Source organism: Struthio camelus, chromosome 25, assembly GCF_040807025.1.
Source record: "Struthio camelus isolate bStrCam1 chromosome 25, bStrCam1.hap1, whole genome shotgun sequence".
Taxonomy (NCBI): Eukaryota; Metazoa; Chordata; class Aves; order Struthioniformes; family Struthionidae; genus Struthio; species Struthio camelus.
The window spans coordinates 4,209,607-4,232,563 of NC_090966.1; the positions used below are offsets into that span (position 1 = coordinate 4,209,607).

At 41.5% G+C, this 22,957-nt stretch overlaps 1 protein-coding gene across 2 annotated transcripts in view; it reads left to right on the forward strand.

Annotated features, from left to right (window-relative positions):
- The first annotated feature begins 7,941 nt into the window (after positions 1 to 7,941).
- MAP3K3 (mitogen-activated protein kinase kinase kinase 3) overlaps positions 7,942 to 22,957 on the forward strand; it is a 43,545-nt gene continuing 28,529 nt past the window's right edge. For both annotated transcript variants that reach the window (XM_068919044.1, XM_068919045.1), the window contains exons 1-4: positions 7,942 to 8,207; positions 15,515 to 15,636; positions 15,866 to 15,955; positions 19,536 to 19,576. In XM_068919044.1, coding sequence (XP_068775145.1) covers positions 8,204 to 8,207; positions 15,515 to 15,636; positions 15,866 to 15,955; positions 19,536 to 19,576 — 257 coding nt within the window. In that variant the 5' untranslated portion in view covers positions 7,942 to 8,203. The remainder of the gene's footprint in view (positions 8,208 to 15,514; positions 15,637 to 15,865; positions 15,956 to 19,535; positions 19,577 to 22,957) is intronic.

Consider the following 22,957-nt stretch of genomic DNA (forward strand, 5'->3'; position numbering starts at 1 on the left):
CTGCAGTTCACTGTGTGGTGAGTTAAAACGTACTGGTGGGTTAGCAGGGAACTACTTACGAGTAGGTTTCATGTGTCCTGTGGCAAGTTTATTGTTGTAAAAGGAAGGCGATTGGCTTATCTTGTCTCTCCTCTGCAAAACTAGTGAAGTGTATTGGATCGCTCATCTTATTCCCAAACAAACCCGATCGTTCCAGTTGCTCTGAGTTACAAGTTACTCTGAGTAATAGCGTTATTAGGAGCCTAGTCACGAAAGAACTTGAATGGAATGGTTAATATTAAAGTATGCCCACGCATACTTTCTTAAAACAAACCTGCTACATCTGACCTGTAGGCTAGTGTTGTTTGCTCTCACGTTTTCTGTTGTCTTTGCATAGTAATTCTTTCTTACACAACAAATGGTAATTATCCACCTGCAGGTTTTTGACTTTTAGGATGAGGGGAAACTTCTGTTGTTGTTTTTTAATACAAATAATTGGTCTCTAAGGCTTTTTGAATGCAGGCAAACTGCAGACAAAGCAATTAGGCACTTACTTAGTTTCTGAGTCTCTCCCTTGTGTGGGTGACCTCTGTTAAAGGGTGTTTTCTTTACAAGCTCAGTCCCTGGTGTGGTAGCTGGAACTGGGACCTAGAGGGGAATGGGGGGGTGGAGGGGGGGCGCTGAACTTGGAAGCTTGTTTCTGCCTTAGAATTTGATGAGCAGGGCCGATGACTTCAGTAAGTATTTAGATTAGTTCTTTCAACTATTGTCTGACAAATAATATAGTTTTGGATTCCTCTCTAGCTCTTTGGGTACTGGCTTTGAAATAAGAGCTTGTTAATCTTCATGACCACAATGGAAAGATTTGCTGTAAAGATGCTGCCCTGTTTTTCAGCTATATAAGGACTTTGTTCTAGTAATCCATATTTGGAAAAGATCCTTTCCTTCTAAAACTGTTCATCTCTTACCCTAGAAAAGTATTTACATCCTCCTCAATTGTTTTCCCAGATCTGTGCTTCAGAATTCTGCAAAGAAACTTCCTCAGCTTCCACTCTAGAGGAAGGCAAGAAATCAAATTCGGGTATGCAAAGTCTTCCCAGTAAACGATTGCAATGTTGAAATATGTTTAGAGAAAGTGCTCTCTTCAATCTAGAGGTAAATCACAATGCATATTCAAATAGAACCAAACTCGCATCTTCTTGAAATGAGTTTATATAGAGATCTTAAGTGACACTTAGTCTCAAGCAGCAAATATTTAATGCCAGAGTTAAAAGAAGGCTAAGCATTACCTGTCATCTTTTTAGTAACTTCCAGCTGAGAAAACCTGATCTTTTCTTTAGGGAAGTGAGTAAAGCAGAAAAGTAACATCCATTCTAAAGCCAAATGACTGTTCCTTGATTAACTCTTGCTTAAAATCTAACTTAAGTACGTCCTTTCTGTTCAGTATAACTGAGTTGTAAGCTCCCCCAGACTTGCCCATTACGGGATTATGGGCAACATGACAAAAGCTGCATTAGCGGCTCTTCTTAGAGTGGTGGTCAGCATGCCAGCTGAGGGAACTAAACCTGTCATCCTCAGCATCTAATGATAGACCGACCATGTTGCTGATACTGACACTGATTTGCCATCTTTTCTCTTATTAGGACCAGTAGGATGTTGAAATGTGTCAATTGGACAGGAAGTGGGGCTGTTTCCATAGGCGTTCTGTCCCTTCAGTGATAAGGACTGGAAGCTTATGAAATACACCTGGAAGCCACCAGTTTGGGCCTTAATTAAGTCCTGCGAGGGAAGGTGACAACAACTTTCGCAAGTCAGAGATACTAGTTCAAAAAGTCAGGAGCTGGTACATGAGACAAAAAACAGACTGGCTGTCAGTGCAGTAAAGCAAGTGGTATAAAGCCCTCTAGAGGCATTTGGATAGAGGAGGGAATGAGAGGATCTCTGTCCTTCCTATTATAAAGGAACAGCAGACTTCTGGCATGGTTTGCTTGCTTGCTCTGTGACCATGGGAAAGTCGCTGCCTCTCTGTTACTTCCTGTAAGTGAAAAGAACATAATTAATCACTGATCAATAAGTGGCTTGAAAGCAGAAGTCCTCCACAATAATACAATATACTATACGCGTAGAGCACGTTCTGACGTGATTTTTGTGGCTTGTGATGGTACCAAGCATTTAATCTTGTCCTTTTTTGTTAGTGCTACTTTGTAAACAGTCCGGATGGCCAGCTCAGAAGCAAATAATGACCTAAAACCAAATAATTTTTAACATCCTTCTTCCTCTTCTTCCTTCTCTTTAGTCTTGCCCAAAAGTGGGAGAATGTCTCCAACTCCCTAACAAGACAGCTTCAGAGCCCCCTCTACTGGAGCGCTGACTTCAGTAGGACTGAGCTGGTCTGACCAGCAGAACAGGACAGGTATTCGGCCGCTCCTCTGGGGCTGCGAAAGGACTGCTCCAGGCGTGCCTCTAACGGGGATGTTCGTATGGTCGATGTATTCCTCTAGAGGTGAGGAAAGGTTTGACAATTTCAGGACAGCGTGGCAGAACATATATTGGATTGCTATGTCGGTTCTGCTGGTTTTCCGTTAATTCCATGTTCAGGTTATCAGAGTTGATAGCACTACAAGAAAGTGTTAGCAGAACCAGAGCTGCCTGGACTTGGTGAGATTACTGTTCTCAGAGCTGCAGAAGAGTGCAGCGTGCTTTCATGTCTCCTCTGAAGTTTCGGGGGGATTGTTTGCTCCACCTCCTTCCTCCCCCCCCCCACCCCCCCCCAAAAAAAAAAAAACACTTTATTTTCTTCTCACTACTCCTGTTCAATGTATCTGGCTGTGGAGCATAAGGAAGTCTTGTCATGGGACAAGACGCAGCCTGGTGACTGCTAGGCTCCCCAGGAAGGATGCATGTCCCTAAACAAGAAGGGAAACAGGAAGGAAAGCATGGAGAAGAGACTGAAGGCAAACAGGTACGCCTGAGAAAATGGAAATACTACCAAAATAGAAAAAAAGAAGACAGCATAGTGATTAAGAGATTGGGAGCGGATGCCAGGAATTAAATCCCAAAGGTCCACTACAAACTTCCTGTGTGACTTCTGACAAGTCACTGTTTTTCCTTGCAGTGCTCTTACATCCCTAAAATAAGGACAGTGTTTCCTTTTCTTACTTCATGCTACATGATGGCATTGAACAATTAGGCCTCTATAAAAACTTCTTATAAATAAATGGGCTAACTGATCTCACTATAAGTATAATAGTTCCTGAAGAATCTCCATGAGTGCTCCTACTGAGGATTTTGCATAGAAAGCCTTAAGCAAGCTAAATAACTTCAGGCTGAAGATTTAAGTGTGTTTTGTAGTTGCTATTCACAGAAATGAAGCTTCTGTTCTGGAAAGCAGTAGCTTTAAAAGGATGTGGGCAACCTATGTGGAAAACCACAGAATATCAGTTTGTACCATGTTATGGTAAAATGAATAGCTTGATTCTTGTGCTCAAAATCAGCCTAACATTAAGTAGATAGTAAACGTGAAAAAGATGATTGTTCACTTTTTCTCACAGTTTAAAAAACAGAGTGCCTGCTCAACTTTCAAAGTAGAGACTGTGACTCTAAGTTCAGATCAGGAAGGGGGTCCCAGCTTGTCTAGAAAAAATATAAAGAGGGGGAGAATTGCCTATCTTGATAATTGCCTATAGCCTGCTGTGATCATGTCTGTAAGATGAGAATAGAACTACAAATCAGCAGATAAAAATTGCTGGTTTGGACATCAGGCTTGATAGGTGGGTGAAGCGATGAGATGTTAAAGACAAATAATTCTATTTTTCCAGTTCTTTAAAAGCAACAAGAAGAAAGAACTTCAGTGAAATCCAAGCTTCTAGGTGTTTGGAGACAGAAAGAACAAGTTTTACCAGGATGGCGTTCTCCTACCATCTGGCAGGAATTCCTGGCTCACTGTCATGGATTGCAACTAGCTAGTCTATTATCTTTTTGATTTAAGTAAACGAACTTTCTACACAAAGGAGAGGCAGTAGGTCTCATTTAACAGGACTTCAACTAAGAATTTTCTGTGATGACGTGTAAGAACTAGAAGACAGACAAAAATACCCAAGGGCGAGGTGGCAATAGAGTGTTTTGACCTCAGAGCAGGTACGATGGGGAATTAATACCGAATTTCTCGAGTACTGGTCCCATGGGTAATCTCATCTAAACCTTTCAGGAATGACCTTGGCACAAAAAACGAGTGCGATAATCAAATTTGATGAACAAAAGTGGTAGGCTTCATAATGCAAGAGAACTAGAATATCTTTGTCTTTTGATGACTTGGAGTGAGAAACAGAGATGAGATGAAATGTAGCAATGGAAAGTGCAAGGCAGTGAATTTAGGGGCGAGAAGAAATTGGCCAAGAATGCTAAGAGTTTATTACTTGAAAGTGACTGAGGGAAGGAAGGTGTATTTACTAGTTGATAAAGGATAGTAATGAGCTGCACTGAGGCTGTGGAAAAAAGCATGTAGAAAAGTTGGTTTAAGGGGAATAGTGATGCTGTCATACAGGGGATATGAATTCAAAGGGGAACAGGGACAAAAAAGGCTTTCAGGGAGATACCACAAATACAAAGCTGGTATTATGAAATGAGGGAGTGGTTTACTTGGCTATTAAAAATGAAGCCTGAAGGGAGATATGATTATCATCTTGATGTATTAGTGAGAAAACAGCAGGGAATGCAAAGGATTATTTAAGTTAAAGGATAATCTTGACATGAAAACAAATGGCTATAAGCTGGACATGACTAGTTCTAGATGGGAAAACTAGAAATCTTTTTCTAACGTGAGAGCAATAAGACAGGAAGCACTAAAATAAGAGAAGTCTAAACACTAACAGCATTATTAGTATTAGTAATAATTAACATTACAATCAACACTGAAAAAAGACTGGTTTTAGGATGGAAACTTTGAGGTGGGGCCTATGGAATCATCTAGTCCAACTTCCTGCTCAAAGCAAGACCAACTTCAAAGTTAAATTATTTGGCTTTGTACATACCTCTTGCTTTAGAGAGGCTGGATCTGTTGATCTAAATAAGCATTCCTTTCCAGATTTCTGTACCTATGTAGTAGGATGAGGCAAAGACCTTTTGTTATCCCAACTAGACAGAGTCAAAGTGAATGATATCATAGATGATGTTGTCTGTGGCTAAATCCTAAATTCCTCCTGGGATGTGGGATTTAGGTTCCCTCTCTTTCCCACTCTTCGGAGCAATTTTCCTTTTGCATCTATTTTCCTTCTCCTTCTGGCTTATCCAGTTGATACAACCTCTTTAATGTTGTTGCTGTGTTGCATATAAGGAAAAACATTTAGAAGACAATTCATGTGCTGCTAGAAATTTGCCAGGTTGAAAAGCAGCTGGTAAAGCCAGCTACTTGAGGTGGGTTTCCTAGCAGCAAGGTGGCCTTTGCAATGCCAGGGAAGAGGAGCTGTGCTTATTACAAACCCACCCTCTGCTGTCCATTTGCATCCTTGCTTTTTGTGTTGAAAGAAGCAGGATTGGACTTTAAAAGCAAGCAGCAGCAGATTTTTCTCTCTTTTTTTTTTTCCCCTCCCCTCTTTAAGAAGGAAGTACTTGATATGAAGTAGAAACTGTTTTTTCCCCTCCCCTGTATCTTTAAAAGGCTCCAAAAGATGCCTAGCTGTAGTTGTTACCGTAGGAACAAGCAGAGCATGGTACTTCAGCCAGACCCCCAAATTATGCTTATCTTGTTAGTGTCGTAGCATCACTGTCACTGCTCTTCAATTTTCTACATCTGTTTAGTCTGCTGAAATCGGGGCAATGCTACAGAGCTTGAAAAGCATGGAGGATTCAGAGGACCTTTAAGAAGGCTCTGCATTTTGGCAAGGATACATGCAAGTACTCCACCTCTTTCACTGCAAGCAGAGAGCAGGCTGAGAAATGACTGAACTCTGGCCCACCACTACTTATGCAGGAGACTTCTTGAAACAAGATATTTCTTAAATTGCAGAAAAGAGTCTTAAAAACCCCCACCAGCCCACAGGTGGAGAGGAAGCAGAGGCTAGGAAAGAGCAAACTGCAATGAAGGTGTCGTGTGTGATTAGCAATTGTAGAGTGTACAAAGGGACACTGCAGGCTCTCCGGCAGCTGAAGACTTTGAATCATGCCTGGATGTCATTTTAAAAGATGTGCTTTGAATTGAACACAGCTTATGGAGTTGGAGGTGGGAATTACTGGGTAAATTCAACAGGGTTACATTAGATGATTTTTAAGGTGAAGTGGGACTATTATGACCTGTGTTTTTCGAGGGGGGGGGGGGGAACACACAACCAGTTAAAACCAGTGGGCTTATGCCAGTTATTAGATGATTTTTTTTTTCTTAAGTCATTCTTGGAGTAGGAAGAAATTATTTTGGTGTATCAAAATCAAGAAGCCTGAGCAAATCAGTAAGTCTATTAAAAAGCTGCCCTTTGTAGGGAGCAGTGGAAGATAGGAAAGCTGGGGGTTTTGAGGGGGAGGAGAGTTGTGGGTCTGCTATATTGTGTTTTGGTTTTCCCCCTCCGCCCCTAAGTTGTTTATATTAATTTAGACTGTAAAGTCGCTGGAGAGCTATTTAGCAAGAATGTATTCTGCTTATGGTTTGTGTGTCCAGGACAGCCTGGCAGACAAATGCTAAAACTGCAGGAGATTGTCGTCAGGTGTCTCACATCAGTGAGCGAGTGAATGTAGCAGGTCAGCAGTTCCACTCCTAACAACACAAACACTCTCTCATTAACATCAACCCCTAATGAAAGGGGAGGAAATAATGAACTTCTAGGCTAGGGTTCAATCCTTCAAGTTGAAACCACAGAACTTCACCTTCACATCAGATAATTTTTAAGAGATATGCTGTACCATTGCAGCACTTAACATCATGCTTGTGGAGAAGCTGAAGCAGTGGTTTTGAAGGCTTTAAAAATGGAAGAACTATTTATTCTGTGACTCTTGCATCTTTCACTTGCTGCAGTGTGCAGGCAAACTGTGGGATACCTGTGATGACCTGGGGACAAAATCAAGGTTTGTTTATGGTAATTGGATCTTTTACTAGACCACCTACTAGCAGATAACATCTCTCCCTAAGAATAACCATGTCTTGTGTGATGCCCTGGGTAGTTGGTCTAATGCTGTTGTTTGTTGGGGTTGTGTAGGGTTTTGGGGGGGTTTTTTGTTTGTTTGTTTTGCTTTGAAGAGGGGAAAAAAACCACTGTCACCCTTTGCTCATTCTGGAAGTTTTGGGGCTTTTATTTTATTTTTTTTCTTGAATTAAAAAAAAGGGGGGGGGGGATGCTTTACTCTTACTTTTGTTTTTAAACTTTATTTGCTAAGCTCTACCTACAGTGAAAGCAATGCAGCAAGGGACAAGAGACGCCTGCCTTCCTCTGGGTGACTTGGATATCCCCCCAAAATAGTGGCTTAAGGTGAGGAGGTGCCCTGGATTTGGCTTTTTCCAGAGTGAAAGGCAGCTGAGGTGAGGAGGAAGGAAAAGAGGGGGGGGGGGGCCCTCTTGCAGGGTGGGTGACTGGTGCTAGCCCGGCCCCTGACAGGAGGGCGAATGGTGCAACGCTGTCGCAGCTGGCTCTAGAACCCGGCCGCGCGCCCTGCTCTAGAACCCGGCCAGCAGCCGGAGGGCGGAGCCGCCGCGCCGCCGGTCAGCCTGATTGGCAGGCGGGGGAGGGGCGTGGCCGAGGCTATCCGCCCTCCCGGCGGGCGGGAGGGGGCGGGGCCAGCCCCGTCGAGCGGGGCCCCCCCTGATTGGCAGCCGGCGCGGCGGCGGGCGGGGCGGGCGCCGCGGCTGGCGGCGCGGTCAGGTGGGTGACTCGGCGGCCGCGATTGGCGGGCAGCGGCGGGTCGGCCCCTGTGATTGGCAGGCAGGCGGCGGCGGGTGCGCGGCGGCCGCCGAGCGGTTTGTTTTGCTCGCGGCCCGGGCGCCCTGTGGCGGCGGCGGCGGCGGCTGCGGCGGGGAGCGACCGGGACCGCCCCTGCCCCCCCCCTTCCTCCCCCCCCCTCCCCGCCGCCGCGGGGGCGGCCGGAGCGGGGCCCGCCGGAAGGAGACGGCGGCGGCGCGGGCCTGGGAATGTGGCGGCGGCCGTGAGCCCTCCCCCCTCGGCCCGGCCGCCATGGAGCCGCGGCGGTGACAGCCCCGCACCTCAACGCGCCGCCGCCCCGCGGGCGCGGACCCGGGCCCGCCGCCATGGGTAAGAGCGGGGGCCGCGGCGGGAGGGGGGGACCTAGGCCCGCTCGGGTCCTCCGGGCCCGGCCGCTGCGGCGGCTTCGTTGCCGCGGGGCGGGGAAGGGGGAGGGAAATCCCTGCAGCGAGCGGCCGCGCCGATTGTGGGGTTTCTGGGGGGATTTTTTTGAGGTAAAATCGCTCGGCGGGGTCGCGGGGCTGGCGGGGGCCGGGGCCGCTCGTCCCGCGGCGCGGCGTTGCGTGCTCGACCCGGCTGTGGAAATCCTGCCCGTGGCGTCGGTTGCGCCTTGGGATTCTGTCAAAACAGCGTTTTTCCTGCCTGCAGCCTCCGCTGGCGTCGGTTGCCCCGCTCAAGGCGGGCAGTTAACGCTCGGAAACGAGCACGGCAGCCGCAGGACTCCTTTCGCAGGCCAATAAATTGCTCTCGGAGTTGCCGTAACGATTAATTTTTTTCAGATGATGTGGCCTATGTGCTTTTGGGGGGGGGGGGAGGGAAGTGTAACCTGGTTCCTTTTTTAATTTAAAGAAGGGTCTTCGTGTACTGGTTTAGGTGAATTAAATATTTACCCTAGTATTTATGCTTGTATATTGGCAACGGAATTACTGCTGTTATCTTGAGCGCAGAGTTGCGTTGCTTTGGGGGCTGCAGCTTCAATTTTTCTTTGTGTGCCCTCCCTGAGTTTAGTGTCCTGAGGCTCTACTTCATTATTTAGTCTGTATGTGTAATCCTTATATTTATAATGTAAATCCATAAAGTATCGTGAATGTTGTTGAAAGCAGAAGCGAAGCAGCTCGATTCCCTTTGTACCCTTACCATTCCAGCTACAGTAACTCCTTTAGAACAAGTGTGTAATTTGCTTGGATTTTGTGAATACAACAGATGGATCTAGATCTAAGAGTAGGCTTCTCTTATGAAGAGAAGCATAGTATTATTCAGTCTGTTATCTCCTCCAAAGGAACCATCCCCATGGTCCTTAAGCTTGCAATAGTTGAGAAGGAAGGAGTTGGATTTCCACTTGGCAGTGGCAATTGTACACCTATTTCTAAAGATGTGAGCGCAGAATGAAAAGCTCACAGACCTTTCATAGACGGTTGTGCCATCGCAAACAGGTTACTACTGACAGGAATGATCTTATCGAAATTCAGTACGCAGTCGTGATCGAATCTTATACAGAATCATGGCGAGCGCGGTATGTCCTATTATACTTCTCTTCCATCTTGTTCTTGATAAACTAATCTGAAAGATACGTGCAATGGAAAGCCGTAAGGTATTAGCGTTGCAGTTTGTCATAACTCCGTTGACGCCCCTGAACCCTTCTGACAGTGGCTCTCTGGCACTTTACAGAAGGCTTCTACACAGAGCTCCTCCGCAGCGTTTAAAACACTGCTGTTTGCCTCTGTCGCAGAGAAGTGTGTACAGATCCGGGAAAGAGAGGAGAAAGCTGTGTTTAGGCTGAAGGTTTGTGGTAGACCTAGAACGAAATGCTCATTACAGGCCCAGCTGCAGCTGAGTCTTTCCCTCGATCTGCTCTTTTTTCCTGCCTATGTCACTTCCTTCCCTTGGCTCACACGCTTACCCATAACACAGCTCTTGGGTTTTGCTGCACTGACAGCCCCGGTGCGTTGTGGGGGAAGGGAGGAGGAGGGAGCCTACAGGTTAGTTCCAGTTTAAACCCTGACCTTTTTTTTTTGTGAAATTTTTTTTTGAATTTCTGTGTGAGAAGAGGTACCCCAAATAAGTATTACATGTATCAGATTCATAGAGAAGCTCTGATTTTTCTTTTCAGTCTATTTAAAAAAGGTGATTTGCAGTTCCCTAAAAGAGGAGGAGGTAAAGACAGTTTGTTGTCGCTAAGACTCTATTACAAAGTGTACCCAGTGTTTCCATCCTTCACAACATGCCACCAAATGAAAATTAAACTTCTCCATAACTTTTTTTCAAAGCTTTAATAGGTACTCCGTTTCTCTTCTTAACTTATGAGATGTACTCGTTGGCCCTGGATCTGCTAATTATTTGTGCAAACAGTCGTCTTGCTATTGTGGTGGTAGACAACAAAGAAACCTTTTTTTTGTTCATCTCTGCCTTTTTAAACAAACATTAGTGGCATCACATCTTCTATTATCATGCTATATGAAATAACATACTGGTTTATAGGGCTTTACAGACTTCCTGTTTTTACCAATCTGCAGATGCTTTTACTCTGTTGGTTTGAACTTCATGATTTTTTTCAAAACTATTTCCATTTCTGCCATAGCAAATACACAGGTCTGAGCAAGTCAGTGTAATAAACCATGTATTTGTTGAACTAAATGCTTTATACGGAGGAATAGCTTTCTCTGAGAGTAGCAGTTCCCCTTTATCGATGTTATAAAAATCCTTGAGTGTAGTTTTTAAAACATGAAAAGCATTTCCTGGACAACATCTTTCCCGCACAAAGCAGAACTGTGTTTCCCAGACCTACTGGAGACCTAGCAAAACAGGGTCTCTCAGTGCGCTTCAAAAATTGCTTGTTTTTTCGTTTGTAATAGCTTTTGCATTGTGTGATTAATGTGATGCTGCTGCATATACTGCTTTAAGGTTAGTCTGTAGGAATCCTGTATTTTGATGGAAATAAAGAAGCATTCATGCTTCTCAAGGTTAAATCCATTACAATGCAAACCTAAACACAAACATTTTTTCCATACACAAGCTCAGGTCAGTAGTTGACTTTCATTTTACACTGAATGAGAGAAATGCCCCTTCATTTCCTACCTCCCCAACGTAAGGATAAATCATAGAAGAGTATGTTTTAGCAGCAGAAAGCTGATAGCGTAGTGTGAAATTCTTAAAAATGTATAGTTGCATAAGAGATTGAAGTTCCCCTGTAGGATTTCGAAGCCGTTACCAATACTTGCTGATCTAACTGCAGTAGAGTGTTGAACGAGAGCTTGCAAAGTGCCGTGGTCCCTTTGACAGTTGCAGTCAGGAGCTTAAATGTGTCAGATTTTTTTTAATGGGCCTCTAATAAGGAATGTTTAAAAGTATGACAATGAACAAATATAAAATGTGCATTTCCTCACTAGGTAAAACTAGGATTACCTTTTTAAGACCTCTTCCTATCTGAGGTGAGGTAGTTTGATTAACAAAGTGGTCATTCTGCAATAGAGAAAACTCATTGTGTTCAACTGCCACTGAAATCATATGGTAAGCAAATTAGGAGAAAGACACCTAATCTCTTGTTACTGGTACCCTTAGAAGCCATATAAAACAATATGTGCGAGAACAATGCGTTACATATTTTAAGGGAAAGTTTAGAAGTGACGTGGACAATGGTAGTTGGGGAACAGAAAGTGCCTTCAGAACATCTGTCCAGTGTTCCATCAGCCTTCTATACTGCATTAACTGTTCCTGTTTGCATGGAGGTAAGTAAGATTTCAACGTTACCGCTTGTCTACACAGGAAACTGAGTATACAGTGAGTGAGATGTGGACCTTGGAGTGCACTAGCTAGGGCTGAGATGCTTACCAGGTGCTGCCCTGAAGAGTTTAATGTCTTAGTGTATTGTAAATTCACAAGTTGCCTTGGCAAATAATAAACTCACCATGTAGCTGAGCTGTAATCTGTAACACGAGATACATAATTGGTTAGATGACTGTTCGCTTTGCCCAATTGCTCATACAAATGAGACTTTGCAACTCAGCTGATTTGTACATGCAACTTAGGCTTCGGGATCAACTGCCTATAGCTTGTGAATACATAATAACTTCTGACTTTTCATTTTAAAAGGCATGCCTTACCATATAGATGCAATTTCTTATTCGTAGACTTATTCTTTGATTGACTTGATTTCTTGTCATGAGTGTTCAGTTATAAACTGCTTTCATAGCTGTTTTGCCTCTTACCCAAAGGAACCCTGACTGTCTGCCAAGACAAGCTCTTCTTCATCCTCCTGATATCTGGCCAAACCCAAAATGCACTGTAGTGGAAAACTCGCATCCCAGTTCTTCGCAACGTGTTTGGGTGGTAGGCACTCCAGGGTTATGCCGGTCCGTAATTTGTAATGTTTTGTTGTGTAAAGCTATGGACTTTGTTTGCCAGGTGACTGAAGGGCTAGGCTTAGTGTCAAACAAGACTAAAGAATAAGAATACATTGGAGACATTTCCATAAGGTAAAAGTTTAAACAGTCAAATGTAAAGTTGGAAACGACAACAAAAAAGTTGTGCTGTCAGCTACCTGGAACTTTAACTTCATTCACAACTGTTTTTTCATGTTTTCCTCCCACAAGGGGTGACTTAGTGCTGAGGTACATCCTAGCAATTATTTCCTTTGGCTGATGTGGTTTTCGAAAAGCAACCTCTTGCTTTGGTTGTGTTACTTATACCCCTGCTTTTCTTTTGCATGCAATTGGAATTTCAAGGAATACTCTCCCTTCTCCCCTGCTACAATGTAGCTATTGTCTCCTCTGGCTTTTCTTGGACAGTAGAGGTTTGGTGGGTTTTGTTTTGATTTTGTTTTTTCAAGTCACTTTACTTTCTCTGCTCTGTTTTCCCTTTTTTAAGACTCTTACTCTAAATTAACACCTCTTGCAAGCGCGTAGGGAGACTTCTTTCCATTCTCCTCTGTAGTCTGGCCTAGACCTGATATTTCTGTTTTTCTTGTAGTGCTCGCTAGCGCTCACAAACCGTTAGGCAAATCATTGCATTTATAAAACTTGATCAATTTTATGCCTTAAGAACTAATAGAACAGCTTGTTAACATCCTAATAATCTGGTTCTTGGTGCACAAAGAGCAAATGTGATGAATGCAAGATTTCAGAACAGGTTGCTAATGCTCCAAAATTGCCTTCAAGATCACTGTAATTTTAAGGAGCTCTGCAGTGCTTTTGTTGAAGTCTTGACGTGATCAAAATCATTGAAACAGTGACTTCTTCTGTTAACAGTTTTCAGCAGAGACACCAAAGCTGAATGATCTTGACACTTGAACTCTTCTGCATTAAAAAAAGGTCATTGTGAATTAGCTCAGACATGTCACTTTCGTAGAAAATGCTTTCAGTTGTTTGTATGGTACTCGTTCCGTGTGTCAAAAGCGTGTCAAGCTCTAATGCTATAGAGAAGACTGGGTTGAAAATTAAGCTGCCTCTCGAGAGAAGTTAATAAAATGTGACCGGAGTGAGATAACATCACTGTCATTTCACATACTGAAGGCCATAGTTGAACTAACTCTGCTCAAGTACTCTTGGACAGCTGAACAGACATTCTAGGCGGAAACCACTGGTTGTACCAAATCTAACATTAGTGTGATTTCTGTTTTGGAACATTTTTGGTTGTTATCCCCTTACAAAAAGGTACATTTGCTCTCTTCTGCTTCAAAAGTTTGTTAGCTTCTAAGGCATTTAGGGAGTGCGTGTTGTACGTGTCCCGCATGCATTATCTTTGGGCACTGCAAAATTCTAATTTTGTTATTCAGTCATTGGTAAATTATGGCCCCCATCTGCTTCATAAAACATAAGCTAGCTTTATTAAGAGATGCCTGTGAACAAATGCCTAACATGAAATTGAAGAAACACATAGTCCCAATGTGTCCCCTTTACAGAGAAATACAGATGTGAGCCAGTCCATTTCATGTACAGTAACTGTTCCAAGAGTAATGCTTGCAAATGTAAACCACTAACCATCCAAATCAGTGTCCTGAATCAAGAACAAATATGTAGCCGTGGTGAATTTTTTTAATCAATTTCTCAATTATTTACAGATTAGCCTCCAAAACACTCATTTATTTCAGTTCAAGTAAGTCCTACTGATATGTTTAAGGACTTTCAGAGGAAGGAGGAATCGGATGTATCAAGTGCTGCACATCTCAATAACCCTCATTCCGGGAGGGATGTGATAACGTTGTCTATGCATTTAATCACTTTCAAATGTTTTCATCATTCAAAAAAATTTTTCTATCCCAAACTGCTAATAAAGTCCAACCAGACTCTTGTAGAGATGACAGATTCTTCATTTGGGCTTCTTCAGAGCTGATCTGATCTCTGGTTCAAATTTCATACTTGAATTATGCCACTGATCTCAGGAAGGATTTAACTGGGGACAGCACAGTTGCTAAGGAAACAACGCTTTATCCCTGATTTAAAAAAAAAAAAAAAAAAAAAAAGACTCTTGATGTGAATCAACAGCTTAACAATACGGTAGGCACAAGTGTGCCAATAACAGATCATTTAAGTGATAGCATCTGATGCTGCTTTGTTACATTGATGGCATAGTGCCTAGGAACAAAGCCGCTAGCACAGTCCTGTTTTGAACGAAACTTCACGTGCCAACTTTTTCCTTTTATGATATTGAGTAATTTAGGATTCTTATGCTCCTAAAGCAAAGGATTATTTTCAGTCACTCTTAAACACCTTCTTTCATTATGTTAGTATCCGTCACAGGCCAGCTGTTGTGTGTTTCTCCTATCTTTTAACTTTAGGCTTCATGCAAAGCACTGCTAAATATCACTTCTGTCCTCAAAAATAACAGCAATGGAGGAACACTTCAAACTGGTCACATCAGGAATCTTAGCTTCAGAGAGTAATTTTTAGTCAATATGAGAAGAATCTTTGTGGTGTTTTTTTTCCCCCTGCATTTATAAGAGGCCTTGAATTGAACCTGTTGCATTATAGTCTGCCATCAGACAGTGTTCTTGCTGCTGTGCAACTTGAATCTGTTCAGTACATCTTTAAGTCTCATAAGGTGTCTTGAACTTTATTCCAAGAGCTGGTTTGGGGTGAATAAAGAGAAAAAAAAGTCTTGGGGAAATCAGTGCAAATGAATTTGAACCCAGAAAGCCTCTAAGATGATTCTTTACCCGTATTTCCTTTTTCCGTTTTCTTTCTATCGGCCATGGTTTGTTCCACTAGCAAGCAAGACTTCTAAGGTAACAGAATATAAAATTGGAAGGAACAGATGCTTACTGGGTTTTTCTTGGCAGAAGGACATCAATTTGCCCTTCCTAAATGACCTAATGATCTAGTGAAATCTGTCCAAATCATGCTGTTTGCTGTGAAGCTGTTTTAACAAAATCAAGGGTTGGAGACATTTGTTCTGAACCTTTACTATGGCCAGATCCTTTTGTGACGTTGGACAAATGGCTTAAACTTTATCCTTCCGTCTACTACTTTGTGAAATTAAATCAAGTTTGGTGGATTTTTTTTATGACTAAATGAAATTAGAGTTTATTCGTGAAGTTCTCTAGAAAGGATTGTGTTTCTATGAGCCAGTGGAAAGCAAGTGCAGGAATGCTATGGTTGATATTCACACAGGCAACTTACTGCTAAAATTCTTGTTGATCGCAGACGAACAAGAGGCCTTGAACTCCATCATGAAGGACCTGGTAGCACTCCAGATGGGCCGACGTCACAGACTGACTGGATTTGATACCATGAAGAATAAAGACACCGCTCACTCCAACAAACAGGTAAGAAGATACTTAATGAAACTCGAAATCATTACCTGGAGGCAGACGGGCTAGAACAGGTTGACAGTGGGTCTGCTGCCTGTGCTATCTTGTGCTTTTGGCAGCTGGTAATGATGGGATGTGATCTGCGTAGATTAGGAAAGAAGTTTACCTAGTGGGTTTTCTTGTTTTGCAGTCCATACTGCTTCTTTTTCCAAGTAATGACTACTTATTATTATTATTTTTAAAGAAAAAACACAATGCCAGCAGTCCACCCCTCTTGACCAGCCCTGCAATAACAAACCAGTGTGCCTCTGCAGTAGACGAAAAAAAAATTCCGGTAAGAAAACTGGCTTCCAATTCAATATTAGCAATTATAATTCAGGAGCATGTTTTTAAAACTCTGTGCAGTGACCTTTAAAGAGTTCTTTTAAGCAGGTGTGGGAGGCCAGGAAAGCTTTTTTTACTAACTCTGTCATGTAGCAGTAGGATGCACTTTTCATTGTGGTGGAAATAATTAAAAAAAAAAAAAAAGGTGAAGCAGAGAACTGAGAAGCAATAATACTGAAAAAGAAAATAATTTAATTTCTTGATGCAAAAAAAGGCCTCTGCAGTTTAAAGCTGCATACAGTGATCCATTGAATAATGAACTAAGGCTGGCCTCATCTTCACAGGCTGCACATGAATATAGAATGAAGGCCCTGATAAAAGGGAGTCAAACAAGTCATTTCAAAAACAGCGAAGGGATTACCTGAAAGGACTGACTTTAGTGAAACTATAATAAAGTTGCCTCAGACAGTGAAAAAGGAAATACTTACTTACAGGTTTCTGAATAGAGGCAGCATCCTTAAAGGGGAGGATTGTCTGGAATTACCCAGTCATATGTCACGTGAAAGAAGGAGATGAAACTAACCCTTATTTGGGTAAGGGGATGTGAGGTCCATTTTCCTAAAGAAATACTTTTTCCGATGTAATAAGTGGTAGGCCCAGTACTTCAACATTTCTCTAGGTCCATTTTACATTACTGGAGATTTTCTTCATAGAGGAAACGATTGCATTGACTTTCTGGTAGAAAGACAGGCCAGAATAATACAGCCCTGTCAGTGTGCTGCATAGTATTTGAATAAAATATTTCAATGCCGGAGGAACAATTTCGGTCAAGAAGCATTTGTCTATTACTGTCTTGAAGAATTAAATCAAGTTAATTGCAATTAAACTAAAGTTAGGAGGAGAAGTTGCCTCCTTCCAGTTATCTCCTTATTACAGGCTTAAGCTGTTGGCGGCAAGCTTTAAAGTTCTTGTCTCTTCCTTCTGCTTTGTCTGCTCATAATCTGCTTGTTCAGCTGGGATCTGGGATTTCCTTGAGCGTGTTCGACAAATCCATCGATGGAGTAGTACAAAATCCTTTCCAGATCACTTTGAGACATAAATTCAGAGATGTCTTAAAGACTGATTACAGATTCTGATTTATGATATCCCATTGCAGAAGTGCAACACTAAAGCACCAAACCTGAATTTTCTTTTCTTACTCATCCCTTAGGACAGGTTATGTGAGTTGCTCTAAAAATTGGTTTATAAAGGCAATAGATTCGCTACACTTTCAGAGGAAATGAAAAGCGGTAGATGTTTAACTCCTCTCGGTTCTCTCTGAAGCATAAACCCCAAGATCACTTTGGATACCTTTCCTTAGATCTTTGAGAAATAGACACAAACGGCCAGTGTCTGATCCTTTTGAAAAAAAATCATCCAGAGATAGATGCCAAATTGTGTTACTGCCCATGATCTTTTTTTTTTCCTTCCTTTTATTACAAATTAGAGGTTTGAAAGGGTACAATGAAGTTGAAAGATACCTAGTTTGTTTAGGTACCAGCAAGCAGAAGAAGGGTTTTCCTGCAGCCCTGAAAATCTTCTAGAGATTTCTAATTTTATCTAAGGCAGCTTTTGTCACTTAGTTGTTTCATGACCTAATATATATCTTGAGGTCAGGAATTTAATCTAAAAATCACCTTTGCTTAATTTCATCCAAACAGTCCTATTTATTTCCCTTAGACTGAACTTCTTAAAGTAACATGGCAAAAAATGAAGGTCTAGAGCCTTGCTTCCAGACAATCCTGGAATAAAGGGATTGTTTCTCCATCCGTTATGCCTAAGACACAATTGTTTCATCAGTAGTTGGCTGGAGGGCATCTCTTATAGCTTATTATTCCTCTGCAGTTTGTTTTTTTCCTTTACTGCTTAATTAAAGTGAGAGCTCCCTAAAGTTCACTTCATTTTGATGTCTTTCTGTAGTAAATTCTTTCTCTTCTCGCATCTGAGAAAACATCTTTGATAAAGTTGATGTGTAAATAACCCACCTGCAGATTATTGTTGCTCTGATTGGGAAGCTCATTTGTCATGATCAATTATGTGCTTACAGTACTGCTGCAGGAATACTGTGTACTCGCAGTGATTGCATGGGTCCCTTTGAACTGCATTCTTGACCACTAGGCCTGCCAGATATTTCCTCTAGCTAAAGAGCATTTCCTGGCCACATTTTTTTGAAGTTCCTAGATGTATGATTGCCTATTGTCTGAGGCTTTCACAGATGGCTTAATCTACTCCAATCACATAAATTGTGCAGCAGAAATTATGGAGCCTTATCAGAGCAGATTTTTCCCTTTTATTTTTATCTTTGTGACCTAAATTGGGATTTGAACTTTGATCTCCAGAGTTGAAAGTTCAACGTGTTGACTCTTCCGTGATACGTAGCATCTTCTGAGTTTACAGCATAATGCACAGGTTATGTGGCTCGTGCTTTTAGCCATCTGTCAATATGGACGGTGACCCTTTTGTACTTTAAATGATGACACCAGTTAATTTGTAGGTAACTTCATAGCAAAGGCTGAGTTTTTGCAAAAAGCAGATACTGTTTCTGTTTCTCTTTTCTGCCAAGAAAAAAATAAAGCTTGCTTTGAGAATGCACAAAGGAAATTAGCTTCAATTTAGATTAGTATGCTGTTAGACTCTATTTCAGACTTTAGCTATGCAGTATTAAAAATGGATTAAACTTTTCATGTAGTTAAAATGTATTTCAATGTCTCTTATTTCAATGTCAATTAATAAAAATGACAACGTTGTTTTCACCCCTTCTCTTTCTCCTCCAGCATTTTTCTCCATTGTTCCTTTTATTCCTTGTGCTGTGTTCACGTGTCATCCACTTATTGTCCACGCTGTCTGCTTCATCTTCCATGTAGAAAGTTAGATTTATTGTGCTCTGCTTAGTCTCCTGAGGACTTTAAGTGTGGGAGATAGAAAAGGAATTACCTATTCATCTCTTTGTTATATATGCGTACACATTGCAAGAAAAGAAGCTGGAGGGAGGAGAATAGTTGCTCTCCGTTACAGGTAATATAAAATAGTCGGATTAGTTGGGTCAGGTTCATTTCTGCCTGTTTTGTACAGTTCTGACAAAGCAAAACCACCCCAAACGCACTATCCAGACATGATTTGGTGTGAAATCTTGAGTGAATAGAATTAATCTCGCAGTACTTGCAACTTACTGCGTATGAACTTCCCGTCTTCATTGACTGTGGCTAGGAAAAGCGTGCTACTTGCAAATTCCTTCTACTTAGGACAAGATAGAAAGAGGGATAAATGAAGTGTTGCTTCCCTGATGACATCTGCTAGCAGAATAAGCTGATAATTGGGTTCTGTATAATGGAGACATTCCATGATGCTCCTTTATTTTAAAGTCACATGAAAGAGAACTTAATAATAGCAAGACAAGTGGCAGGAGAATTACGTGGAGTTGATGCCTACCGCAATCACACATTGTACTAATTTGTGTGGGGGCCTTAAAATCACTATATGGTGCCTTCATATACTTTGTTACGTATGTCAGAGTTTCATAGTGAAGTAACCTTTTGTTCTCTCTTGTGCAGAGTGATGTAAGGATAAAGTTTGAACATAACGGGGAAAGACGGTAAGTCTGTCTTTGCTACTTTTTCTGAAACTTTGCATAGTAGAGTAATTGAGTAAGGTTAAATTTTTGTGGGCTTCACTGACATGGTAAGTGCTTTCTACTCTGTAACAGGCAAACTTATTTGAGTTTTTTTAACTTTTTTTTTTTCTCTGTATGGTAGAATATGCGTTACCTAGGATGGAATGGAGGTTTTTTCCTTCTGGGAATTCCATTAAGCCGTCTCATTTCTTTCTCAGTGCCCTCAGTAACTTTCCTCTTCTCACAATTTTACCTTCAGGACTGAAGCTGCAATGGTGGTTGAAATTCTGAACTGGGAACCTTTTTGTGTTAGTGGTTTTGGTTCCTTGGGTAGGTGTACTCTTGTCTCTTTCTGTACACGCATGTAATATTAGGTCAGGGAAGAAGGAAAATGAAACCTGCGCTAAATTATCTCAAGGTTTGCTCATTGGTCACCCATGAAGTTTTGCAAGACATTAGCAGCAGTACCGAGTAACATGCAGGCTCTGTGTTCTGGAGGAGCAATGCTGTATCCCTGCCATATCTTCTAAGCTTGTGGTTTGGGGATTTTTTTAACGCTTTTCTCTTATTTCAGAAACAACCTTTTTCCTTTCCTTGTTGCTGGATGAAAAACATACACAGTAGTGAGAAATGTTGCCATTCAAGGCAACCATAAACTGGTTATACAAACTTAATTTTTAAAAATCAGTGTGCATCATACAACATTTTTCTTTGGTGTTTTTTCATCCTATCTATTGGTATGTGAATTGCATTAATATTTAAAAGGCTATCCAGCCTAGAATACATACAGCCTGATAGTCTCTTTATTTCAGAAACGTTCCCTTTTTGTTTCATTTAACTAAAAACAAATGAAACTGATCAAACTAGCTTCATTCTTTTCTAGTTTCTCACTTCCTGATGATCTACCACTATTACTGTCCTGCTGTGACTGAGCAACAGATACGGCATGGGAAGATTTTTCATTGGCCTAAAAGTTTCCATGTTATTTCCTCTAATACTTGGTTTTGAGACACATCTTTAACAAAAAAACAGAACTGAATTAGCATTTCCATATTTACAGTATCGTTTCCAATGAATAAAATTTAGTTAAGTCTTTCATTCAGCCCCCCTTGTAGGGACATGAGGACCTTTTTGCTGAAATAAAATACCTTGCACCCAAGTCAAATCTAAGCGTTTTACAAGTCTTGTGATTCCATGTACACAGAAGGTCGTTCCTGAATTTTAGGGCCACCACCTTACTCATGTTTTTAAGACACTAATGCATCATGGAACTCTTATTTTTTCTTGTCTAAGTAGTTCAGGTGTGATTCGTAGGTGTATCTTCAGTCGCAAGCCTTTTTTTTTTTTTTTTTAAACTATTCATGCTCCTTGCTAAAGGGTTATTTATTGTTTTCTCAGAGGAAATTACTGGTGTGCTGTTTGACACTATTGGCTCCCCCTTGGCTGTTGCAGCAGGTTATAAAATGTGCCTCCATTCTTGAGAACCCCACAACTTGGACTGGTTGATTAGGCACTTCAAGAAAATGCCAATCTGTCCTTCATGAAGATCTTGTAGAAACTTGTCTTGCATTTGTTGGTTCATGAAAAGATCACATCACCAGGAAAGGAATAGATCTAACTTATATATCAAGGTGAAACTTGTGCTCAGTAACAGCTTTAGGAAATTAAATAATAAAGCAGTAAAGCCCATTGTTAACAACTGCTTAAAACTTTACTGTTCCTAAAGTCAGTTCAGAATTTCTGCTATTGATGCTCAGGCCTCAATTTGAGCATATATTTTAATGCGCACACTCCTTGATGGAATGAAGCTTGGAAGCCAGTGTTACTTATAGCTCACTATTAATACTGGAGCAACCATAGAATGCAAATGTTGTATCAGTGGGAATTCCTTGAAGACTTAATGGTTGCCTAGAAGTTTCAAAGCTCATCTCAAAAAAAAAACCCTTATTTCCCTTCTAATTGAGAGGAAGTCTTGATGCTGTTACAGCTCTTCAGTGGCTGTGAGAACATAAGGGAAACCTCCAGGCTTGTTTGCAGCTTCTTCGAGGCTCTTCAAGATCCCTTTTTCTCCCCTCAAAGAGGGCTCAAGATGTTATATTCCAGTTTCCTTTCTCTGAAGAAATTAATTTGATTGTAATCATGAACTTGCATGTTACTCTTGACAGACATCCTGTAAGAATCTTTCGGTTTCTCCCTTCCCAGACAGCAATTTTAACAAACTTGTGGTTTCATGATATCTTGCAAATTAAAAAAAAAAAAAAAAAAAGCGTTTTTATGTTTGATACTGCAGCAGTACAAGTGGTAGGCAGGGATCCTGACAGCAGATTATTAGCAAAGGTTACTGACTCAGCTACTTAAGCTCCCCAGTATCCCTCATTGTCAAATTCAGGGCTTTTTGTTGTAACAGAAAAGGAGAGGCACTTTTTCGTTGCTAGAGCAGGCATTGGAGAATAATTCATAGAATCTTTGTCAAAAGTTGAACTGTTTCACTCAAAGTCCTGCATGGTGAATTCTGTCACTAAGGAAAATGGTGCTTATTGGTGCATGAGGAGAAAATTCAAAAGTAATCATAGCTGGCACGCACTGCACTCTTAGTCAAGTGCAGAGAAGAATTGGCTGACGATGTCAAAGGTGTTGTGTGGACTACAGCAGAGCCACTGACCTGTCACAATTTCTTGTGATACAGCATTAGGACAAGGTAACTCGGAAGTGAAATCTTGTCACCGTCGAACTATCATTTTACCTGTCCTCTGCCTGAGTGAGTGCATTTAAGATGGCACAGAGCTCAGGGGGGGAGAAAGGTTTTTCTGAAGCAACGTTAAAATGAAAAGGTTGATTGTGTGTTAGTCTAATTATGCAGTTACGCTTGCCTGAATTCCCCATTCCCAAAGTGGTATGCAGTTGCAGACAGCACGCTTGCACTGAGAATGTAAGTGTGTGTGTTTGGTTTCAGAGGAGCTGCCAGATCTAACCACAAATATTTAAGGTGGTCAGGCAGGAATGGGCTCCTTAAACCCTGAAGTCCATGATTTTGTGTTGGAAAAGTGCACAGAGTTTTTAAACTAATAGAATTTGTGGCACCTGAGAACAGCTCTGCTTTTTAACGCATTGAGTATAGAATGGAAGCCTTTATAAGGGACTTCAGTTCCACTGAGAGCCAAATTACGTTTGTACAGTGCCAGAGTACTATAATTTCATGGATGGGTTTTTTAGTAATATGTAGAAAATGTTATTGTGGGCTGCTTTTTTAACAACGACAATTATTTCTAAATAGCTGAATGTTGTAGGACTAGTAGCAAGATGAGCCCTTCCTGGGAAGGGGCTGAGGAAGCCAACTGACTTCAGAGCTATTTAAAACAAAAA